Below are 10,626 nucleotides of genomic sequence, written 5' to 3' on the forward strand. Positions count from 1 at the left end.
AATGCATGTGCAGCTCCGCTCCGCTCCGCCTTTCTCGGGCAGCAATCTGAGACTCAGAAGCTCACTTTGTTCCCGTGCAAACCCGAAGCAGGGAGCTTAACAGAGAGCCCCTCCTCACCTGCAGGTGGGGCGCCCCCTCCCTCTCAGGGCGCTCAGGAAGGTAGAGGAGGTGGAGTGTCCAGTGCCGAGAACACTGCAGGCAGTGGCTGCTTAGCCAGAGAGGATGCGACGGGTGGGAGTTCTGGTGGCTGTCTTTCCATCCCAGTGGCCAAGGATGGCTGCATGGAATACAAGCCTGAACCCCAGTTCTCTTAGTGTCCCAGGTCAGGCGGCATCTCCCCTGCCCGGATCCATTCAGAGGCTGGGGACCCCGCTGTCCCTATGTCATGACAGTGCCCTTGGGTGGGTCCCCTCTCCAGGCCACAGGTGGTTACAGGCTCAGCTCTCTTCTTTCCCCAGGCTCAGCTGCACAAAAGGCCAGAGGCGGATAGTCCTGCTGAGACCCCTGGCTGGGCCCCCCAGCCCAAGACCCCCAAGTCCCCCTTCCAGCTGGGCAGTCGTGTGCTGCCCCCCGGCGTGGAGGATGAGAGGTGAGGGGGCGTGGGGCTGGGGGGGGGTGCATTCACTCCCAGACTCCGGGTGCACTCCTGGGGAGGTGCACCCAGCTCTTGTGCATACATGTGTTCGATTATAAAAGCAGTGCATGCTCACCATAGAATTGTGGAAAATACAAGATTATACAGCAGAAAATACAATCACCTGTGATCCAATCCCGCAAAGACCATCATGGTGATGTTTTGGCATCTCTCCTTCCATTTTGCTTTTTTCTAAGGGAGTTGAGAGTACAACATGTATGTGATTTCTTTTCCTGTCACATGTTTCATGTGACCATTTTCCCAAGGCCATCAAGCAATTTTCGTAAGCATTTTTTTCTTGGAAGAAGTTTTAAAGAATGATGTCTGTATTTTTTATTAAAATAGTGTGTTCTCATTACAAGAAGTTCTCAGAAAACAGAAAAGTACATACATAAAGAAGAAAGTAAAAAATAAAGCCCTCGAAGTGTTACCCTTTAGACAGTGGTCACTCAGATGTATTCACTTTGAAAAAGTTCCTTGAGCCATGCACTTCTGATTTGTGTAATTTTCTCATTGTACTCTTCAATTAAAAAAAAAGAGTTAGAATGAACCTTATGTCCTCCATATACTCATCCTTATTACCCAGTCAGCATAAGACATCTGTCTAATCTTGCAGGCATCGTATTAGGGTTCCCCTAAGAAACAACCAATAGGATGTACACGCGCACACACGGGGATGGAGAAAAATTCACCTTCAGGAATTGGCTCACACATTGTGGAGGCAGCCGGTCCAAAATCTGCAGGGCAGGCTGGAGACCCTGGGAGAAGGTGATGTTGTAGGTCAAGTCCCAGAGGCAGTCTGTTGGCAGAATCCCTGCTCCTGGGGTGGTCAGTCTTTCTCTAGTAAGGTCTTTGACTGCTTGGGTGAGGCCCAGCCTCAATTTGTAGGGTAATCTGCTTTACTCAAAGCCTGCTGATTAAATATTAATCTCATCTAAAACTGCCTTCACGGAAGTATCTAGAATAATGTTTGACCAAATATCCGGGTACAGTGGCCTAGCCGAGCTCTAAATTAAAACATAACATTAACATCAAATGAACCACTACAGGTATTTACATGGGTAGAGAAATGGAAGAATGGATACATGTCTGGATGACAAATCGATGGATGGAAATAATTTCATATAAGCATGATTTATAACTGTAGGTTCTTTCATAGAACAGGTACACATGATTTATTTAATGTTCCTCATTTTGGGGCACTTTGGTTAATTTATCACTCATGTTAACATGGGCATCTCTGCCATCTGCATGTGCCCAGCTCAGCATCCCCCTTAGCACAGCAGGTGGGGCGTTGGTACCTCACAGCCCTGCCTGCAAGGAGCCCCCTGTAGGCTTACAGTTGACTCATGCTGGCTTCGTGGTTTCAGATCAGAAGAGCCCTCTCCCCAGTGGCTAAAGGAGTTGAAATCCAAGAAGAGGCAAAGCCTGTATGAGAATCAAGCTTGACCAGGTATGAGGGGCTCCGATGGGAAGGCCTGGACAGAACCAGCAGTCCTAGGAAGGAAGAGGGGGCCCAGGCTGGGAAGGAGCAGTTTAGGCACTTGGGATGCTGTACCCTGGGAAAGAGGAAGGGAAGAGGGGGTGGGGGTGTCCAGGGTTCTTGTAAAGGGGTCGGCGACGGCCCATTTCCCTTGAGGGAAAGAACACAGCAGGGCAGCCTGGCATGGGGGAAAGGGCGAGGCGAGGAGGCAGGTGGCCTCGGCTCTGGCCTCCTGCTCTCAGCCCGCCCTTCTCACTCCATCTAATCCCCTTTTATGAAATGAAAGAGCGGAACATCAACAACCAGCTTAATCTGAAATGTTCCCAGTTTTTACATTCACATACAACCTGCATGATTAACAGCTAGTTAAAAAAAGGTTAAAATATCAAACGATTGAGCATTCCCTGGCGTAGGTCCCCAGTGACCTCACATCTGAAGTGGCAGAGTCCCCATCTGGGACATGGGGTAGCGGTGGCCACGTCGCCGCGTGGTCCCCAGGCCTCCCTGAGAAAGCACCGGGTGCTGCCTCTGAGTCCCAGGCACTCACGGCCCCCGCTCTGGAAGAGTCAGCTGGCACGAGCCGCGCAGGACCCCCGCGACCCCTTACCTACACACCCGACACCCAGAAAGCTCTGACAGCAAAGCATTTTCATTGCTTGGTGAACCCTGGCCACGCGGAAATCTGTCTGTTACTCTTCAGGTGTACTGGGCCGTGGTTATGGGGGTGACACATTGCACACGTCATGACGTGTGTTACATTATATTTACATGTGTATATATGCAGATATGCATGTGTGTATATGTATGTATATATGTAATAAACTCCAAAAAAAATTGAAGTCCTAGATAAATCTATGCTCAAGGGTTCTGGATAGGGAACCGGAGCATGTGCTGACTTCAGGTAGACCGCTCTACGTGAGACATGTCAGTTAAGCCTCCAGCAATCCATTTGAGGGAACTGAGACTAGAACTCTGATGTGACCCTAAATTTCATGTTCATCCCATTGTGTCTGGCTGCCTGCCATCCCCTCATCCACCCCTTAAAAAAGAAGTCATCTTTCCTGGCCTGTGACTTATGGGGGTAGCTGTCTTGGGGAATATTAGAAGAGGTTTGAAAGCTCGATGATAGAGAGAAATGGGGGTCACATGTCCCCCCTGCTGACACCATGGCTGTCGCTTCCTCTCCAGACAGGGGACAGTGCCACATCTAACGAACAGAAGCCTTAACTGTCAGAACCCGAAGATGAGGCCATGCTGCTGCGTGCCTTCCTGCACACGGTTACCTGCCTGGGCCCTTCCGGTTGCTGGAGGGTGCTGTCCGGTGCCTCCCACCCTCCCCAGGTCCGGGTAGGAGCGTCACATCCTCCAACATTCATGTGTCTCCCGGACAGCACTTCAAGCTGGGCAGGAAGCAGGCTGCCCTCAATGGTCCATGCTGGTGGTCTTGGTTTTTTTATGAACAAATTTGCATTTCTACCCACGTTAGACACCTGCAGCCATTCCAGAAACATTGGTGTGGGGCTGGACCATCTTCCTGGGTTCTGGAAAACATCTGTATCATAAATGCACCTCTTCCCCCCACCCCAGGGCAGGTCTTTTTCGGGAGGACATTTCCAAGGAAGAGAAACCATCCATGCCCTGCTGTAGTTGTACTCCAAGTCAGCACTACTGGGGTGGGGTTTTTGATTGCTTTCCTGGTGGGGTCTGTCTCCCTCTTGAAAATCAACAGTTCTGATTGTTAAACGTGCCCCCCCCCAATTCTTTCCAGTGTATTTGTCCTTCCAGCAGAACTGTGTGCAGAGCTGACCTGTTCCGTTGCGTGTCATTTTTGTTTGCTTTAGAAGGCGATAAAGCAATAATTCAGCCAATTTTCTTTGAATTTTGATATGTACATATGTTTTTATGTTAAAGAATAGGAGGAACGAGGTGTGAATAGTTTGCCCGAAGTATCCGATCATCTCAGGTCATCCCATCCACGCTTTTAAAAAATGCTAATTATCACCTTTGTATATATTTTCCTGGCTCCTTTTCATCTGAGCTCAGATTTCTCTGGAGTGACCTTTGTCCCTTGGCCTCAAGGGTTCATAAACTGCAGCCGAAATGGCAGTGCCTTTCCCACTCAAGCATCAGACCTGCCCTGAGAATCTTTTCCTCCGGAGTCTTTTCTGAACACCACCCGAGCTGCTGGCATGGGAGAACCATTCTGAATTGGCCTCAGAACAAATGCATGATGAGGGTTCTTTTGTGTCTTCTTTCTTCTTCCTTCTACCGAATCCCCCAACTCCGCCTGACCAAGTGCTTTGTGTAGGTCCACATGTGGGAAGGAGGGTCCCGCTGACAGCCCTTCTCCAGAAGGGACACCCCCGGCCAGGGCCTCAGGACGGGAGTGCTGGATGTGGGTGGCTATGTGGAAGGCTCTTCTGCTTCTCCTGTTCTTGCTATAGCTCTAAGCTCAGCCTCAGGAGCCCCCAGGACCTCTGGGGGCTCTAAGCACTCTCCACTTTGTCCTTCTCTTTGGAAATCCTCAACACCAGCTGCTTCCACCTCTGAACCCAAGGCTCTGGCAAACCTCCCCAGTGTGCTTGGCTGGCCGCCTGCCATGCCTGGAGTTGCCATAAATTTTGTGCCAACTTTGCCTGGGAGGCACTGGTGAGAAAGAAGCTTGAGCAATTTCCAGGGCAGCCTGTGATGGCTGAGGTGCTGTGGTCTGAATTTCTGAATGGATCCATGCATGGCAGTGGTTAGAGATGGAAGGGGTCAGGGGGGCATGTGCATGACTTCCTGAGACATGAAACTCTTTCTTGATAAATCCGTTATTTGCAAGTGGTGTCAAAACATACCTCCCTTCTCCCAGGACACCTCTCTAAGAGTCTCTGTTTGTCTGCTCATCTCTGCTTCCTTCCTTGTTGCCTTATACCACCTCTTCCCTGGTCTGTGGGTGATGACGGAGGGTGGAGAATGGTGCTGTTTCTCCAGGTAAGGACAAATGCCTGGGCCCTGGAGGGTAGTGGTGTTTCAGCACCATGGACAGGGATGGAGGCCCTGCATCCCTTGCCCCAGTCCTGTTGGCTGGACTTTGCCTACTGATGGTCAGTTGTTGGACCCTGCCAGTCAGCCAGTCATTTGCATCTGGAAGCCTCATGCATCTGTATCTGGAGGTTTGGCCCTGCCTGGTAAGAGCTTGTATTCTCTTCATCCCCTGAGTTAGTGCTAAGTCAGTTCTCTGTGGCCATTTGGATGGAGATTTAACTCCTCCAGCAGCTCTGCTTCAGTTGATTTTTCTTCTTCTTTTTAAAGATCCAAATCTTGTTTTATAACATTTTGATGTAGTGACTTTCCAGTCAGTAGGTCCCTTTAAGAGAAATTTCCCACATTTTGACCCTGACTTGCCTTTAGGTGGCAAGGGCCCCCTGGTGCCAGCGCAGGCAGGAGGACTTGGCCTGCCCTGCCCAGTGAGTATATTGACACTCGCCACATAAAACTCTCAATCCTTAGTCATGTTTAGCCCAAGTATGCCTGGTAAAAAAGAAAAACGCTTGAAAATGATACTGACCTGGAGATCTTTAGCCTGACCTCCTGCACCTTGATTGGAAATAACAATCATGTAAGTCCTTGGTGATTCATGACACACAAAGCCTAGTCCCTTGAAACTGACCAGAGCAGCCTCGTGTCTCCACCACAAAGCAGACAATCACAGCGGGTAGGGAGCGACCCCTAGAGGGGGCCTCCCCACCCCTCGGGTGCAGCTATGATGAGCGCAGGGAAGGTGGGAACGGCTGCGGCAGAGCCTTTGCAGACAGCGGGGCAAGTGGGTCATTTCTTTCTCCTTTTTCTGAACTGGGTGAAGCTCTTTGGGGCTCAGCAAAGGGTTGTCGGCTAGTTTCTCCAGTTTGGAGCCTCCTTTGGAAATATATTTCCTTTCAAACTAACTTAATACGCCTTGACATTTGTATGCGATCAAGTCACCTGCCCTCACCCAGCCCTTTTTCTGGGGACCTTTGGCCCTCCTTAAATGCGTCTCACACAGAATGCAAGTTCCTGTGTGCATAAGATCTCTCTCTCCCCCCTCTCCCTCCCTCCCTCTCCGTCCCTCTCTCTCTGTCCCTCCGTCTGTCCCTCCCTCTCTCTCCCTCTCTCTCTGTGCACACACACACCCTTTGCACATCAGTATTTTGATGGCTAGTCTTTGGATAAATCTGTACCTTTTCCTGCTCCTGCAGATCCCCTTCTTCCTGGTCCCTTGCCTGATAAGTCAGAGGCCTTTGGCCTGTGAAAAGCCATGGCAAGGCCTCAATGATCAATGTTGTAGAGAATTCCTCAGCACCAGCGGAGAAATTCTGGCGAAAGAGAAGCCTCACGGGGTCCCAGATGCTGGGGGTTTTGAGTGTCACTGACCTGACAGCCCCCACTTGTCCAGAATTCCGGGGAAGAACAATCAGATGGGGATTTTTCTAGGGGAACAAGCCAAGTCATGCTTTTGGATGAACGTGTTTTCTTTTACATGTCCTGGGAAGTGAAGCCAACTACAGGTATTACTAAGGAGTGAAAATAAAAATAGGGGTAAGCCTGAGGTCCTAAACCTTAGAGGCTGTGCCCGGGATCTGGAGAAGCCCTTGGTGTAACTTCCCGGGAGGGGGCCTCAGCCACCCGTCCTGGTGCTGGCGGCTGCCCTGGCCATTTAGGCTTCCACGCGTTTCATCAGGACAGGTGGCCACAGGCGCTGGGCATGATTACAAAGCAAAATTCCACAGGTGTGGGATCGGAACACCTCCAGAACTTCTTTTTTAAGAGTGACTCGGGCCTGTGTGGAAGACCGAGTCCCACCCAATGGGAGGGCTCTGAAGCCCACCCCACCCTCACCAGTTTCTGCTCCTCCCCTTTGATCCCCTGGCCCCTCCCACACAGCCCTGCCCCTTCATGCAGGAAGCTAGGTGCTTGTTTGCCTTTGGGTCATCTCGCATCTCAGCGTTAGCCCGAGGGGAGATGGGGAGGCACAACAGCTCTATCCAATGGGAAATACCTCCCCGCAGATTTAAGCCGTGGCAAGCCACTACAGTGGTAGAGAAACTTATCTAGCCTCTTATTGTGCCTTTCCTCCTCTACCATGTGTTGGAACATCCCAAGGCATCAGGATTTTATGGAGTAGGAGAGTGGTACTGGGGTGGAGGGAGCCGCTTGAAGCAGGCAGGACCCATGCACATCTGGGAGGGACCCACCTCGGGGTCCGTCCACTTAGGGAGTGGTGGATCGGAGTTCTGCAGAGAAGCTGCTAGGAGTCACCTGCTGGCATTCTGGACAAGTGGAGGTTCTGGAAACAGAGCCTCGTAAAAAGCCCGCAGGCACTGGTGTGCCGGGTCTCAGCCAGTCAGTCTCCGTTGTCCCCCAACCATCCGCCTAGAGCTTCCTTCCTTTTGTCTGGATTGGCTTCTGCAGGGAGAGGGGCAGAAAGCCAGGCAGGTTCTGGAAAGTCAACCTGAGGTTTCTGGCAAGTTAACTTGTAAAATCAACCCCTCTCTGCTGCTCCTCCCGTGCCCTCCCAAAAATCTCCTTAAGGAGTCACCGTCACATCTGGTGCCGTACATCTTCCACTGATCTGACTGGCCCTTTTATGACAATCTGTGGTAGTGTCGTGCCTGCTAACCATTGTATGCCCTTATCTAAAGGACAATTTGAACTTTTTAATGATCTCATTCCATATCGCCTTATAGATCCTGTAAATAGGGGCTCACAAAAGTAATATATGCTATTATGGAAGATATTTTGTACTGTGTTGTTTCCTAAATCATACCAGTATCCTAGGATTCATGCACTTCCCAAATGATCATGATCCTCAAAATGCTTTGTAAGATAGGAGAGTGGAAATATATATATATATATATATATATATGCTATATATTTTCCTAACCTTTCTTCTGGGTCCCTTCCTCAGATACTTGAGTCAGTGTAGAAAAGGAACTCAAGTCCTGTGTGTAGAAATGTTAAGCCTTCTTTCTGCCTGCCAGTGTTCTGAAATTGCCTTATGAATTCACAAGTTCTAGGAGTTCTGAACGGAAGGTGGACGACAGGCACTTTATCCAATCTCAGAAAGACTCTCTAATCATGTGACTGAGCATTCATCTAGAAAAACCTATATTTTTAACACTAAAACAAACGGGGCTTCCTGGACCTCACAGAGTATTGGATGTCTACAAGTGCTTTTATATTTTGTAACTGTAAAGAGGTTTCATATGCACAGACGAGCAGTTGGGAATCTGGTCGACTGCCATAAAACAAGATGACCTTTGCATGTACAAAGATGTTGCATTCAGACTATGAAAACAGCAAATAAAGCTTCGATGCAAGTTGCACTGGAGAAGTTGGTGTGTCAGTGTGTGAATGAATGGGCTCTCCCATGCATGCACGCCCGTCACCAGCTGAGTCGGTCACTTGTCTGTGCTGAGCTGGGGGCTGGGCAGCAGGAGGGGGAGCTGAGATTCTGTGAGAGGGGACCCGTGCAGACAAAGCAGGATTCCCATCCAACGTGGGGTTGAATCCTCATTCGGCCACTTCCTGGCCAAAGGATATCTCTGAGCATCAGTTCCCCCAAATGAGGGTGGTGATAGTGACATTCGGGGCAAGAGTTTAAATCAGTGGTTCTCAACTGGGTGGATTGTGCCCCTTCTCCCCCAGATGACGTGTAGTGATGATGGGGGCATTTGGGGTTATCACAAGGAGGGAAGGGAGATGCGCCTGGCATCTAGTGAGTGGAGGCCAGGGATGCTATTGCACAGTCTACAAAGTGCAGGACAGCCTCCACCACGAGGAACTAACTGGCTCCAAATGGCAATGGTGCAGGAACTGCGAGCTCTAGGTGAAGGAAATGTGGTAGGTCCTCAGGATCCTAAAGGACCTGATCAGAAGAAGTCACACCACCTCTGTCTCCCCTCTTAGATCCCAAGCAGATGGCAACTGTATCCCAGGTTAAGGGAACCTGGGTTGAAACCAACTCTTTTTCCATGATCACCAGTGGAAGTAGTCCTTTGGTCTGAGCTGTCAAGAGTGGACAGGCTCCTCAGTGAATAGAAGTAGGAAACTAACAGACTGTGGGGAGCTCTTTGTTTCATGACCTCTCGATGGTTCTCCATTTACGGATGAGACCGGGGCACTGCCCTTCAGTGACTCACCCAAGGCCACACAGCTGCACCAGTTTCCACAGCCCAGCTGTTCCCTACAGTGTCCTACCGCCATACTCAGGGATGCGGGGTAACTGGGTTTTATGCTGACTTGAGGATTTTAGCCAAAAACAACAACAGAAGAAAATCTTGTTGCTGAATAATTCACTCCTTTGTCCCCTGATGATTTTACTCATTCAGTAGTCATTAAACACCTATCGTAGACAAAACTGTACTTTGTTAGATACTTAAAATATGCATGGGTCTACCTTAGTTGTAAATAAGTTGACTATCATGGTCACCTTTAATTATGCTGAGGCAAGGAGCAGAGCCCTGAGGCAGGCCTGCCTGCCCTTCCTCTCCCTCTCTGCTATGTGGCTCTGAGTTAGTGTCTTTACCTCTCTGAACCGTTTCCTCAACCATCTATAAAACTGGGACCACAACTCCTCCCCTAAAAAGAGCTGGATGAGGATTAAATGTAATGCTCATGAAGCTGCACAGTGCCTTGCACACAGTAGATCTTCAATAAATGATAGCTGTTATTCATACAGGCAGATCTCAGAGATAGCTCAGGTTCGATTCCAGAACACTGTAATGAAGCGAGCCAAATGAATGCTTTGCTTTCCCAAACTATGTCTACACTATACTATAGTCTACTAAGTGTGCAATAATACTATGCCTAAAAAACCAACGTATACACCTTAATGAATACCTTATTGCTAAAAAATGGCAACCATCCCCTGAGCTTCAAGCAAGCTGTCATCGCCAGTCGTGGATCACCGTAACAAACAGAATAATGCAAAAGTTTGAAGTATTGCGAGAATTAACCACAATGTGACACAGAGACACGAAGTGAGCACATGCCCTTGGGAAAATGACGCTGACAGACTTGCTCCACACGGGGTGGCCACAAACCTGCAATGTGTGAAAAAATGCAGTGTGAAGTGCAGTAAACTGCAGCACGCCTTCTCTATGAAGAAAGTACACCTTTGCTGGTTACAGCCTCCAAGCGAGTGGTTGTATGGATTCACACCCAATGTGGAGGGTATGTTTGGCGATCTGACTTAAAGTGGAGGCCGGGTGGCACATGGAAAAAATGGAAAGACCCTGGGGTCCCACCCATTCCAAGAATGTCATGCATCCCGACAGGAAGATGGGGCCCCAAGAAGCTGGGGGTTGGAGAGATTTACACCTTGGTGCCCCTTCCATCCCCGCCTGGCGCTGTCAGCTGCCCACAAAGCTGCCCTTGGGAAGTCATCAGGCGCCGTGGCTGAGGACACAGGCACTGGGGCCTCCCTGGACCTGCTATTGGAGTGAAGTGGCCTGAACAGAATCGGGCGGACAGGGTGCTGCCTTA

The 10,626-nt window shown here is 49.7% G+C and overlaps 1 protein-coding gene across 5 annotated transcripts in view; it reads left to right on the forward strand.

The window, feature by feature from the left end:
• Window positions 1-8,473, forward strand: part of KIAA1671 (KIAA1671 ortholog) — a 187,487-nt gene extending 179,014 nt beyond the window's left edge. For all 5 annotated transcript variants that reach the window (XM_073223151.1, XM_073223153.1, XM_073223152.1 and 2 more), the window contains 3 exons: window positions 460-590; window positions 2,006-2,088; window positions 3,307-8,473. In XM_073223151.1, coding sequence (XP_073079252.1) covers window positions 460-590; window positions 2,006-2,084 — 210 coding nt within the window. In that variant the 3' untranslated portion in view covers window positions 2,085-2,088; window positions 3,307-8,473. The remainder of the gene's footprint in view (window positions 1-459; window positions 591-2,005; window positions 2,089-3,306) is intronic.
• The last annotated feature ends 2,153 nt before the right edge of the window (window positions 8,474-10,626 follow it).

Source organism: Manis javanica, chromosome 15 (genome assembly GCF_040802235.1).
Source record: "Manis javanica isolate MJ-LG chromosome 15, MJ_LKY, whole genome shotgun sequence".
Lineage (NCBI taxonomy): Eukaryota > Metazoa > Chordata > Mammalia > Pholidota > Manidae > Manis > Manis javanica.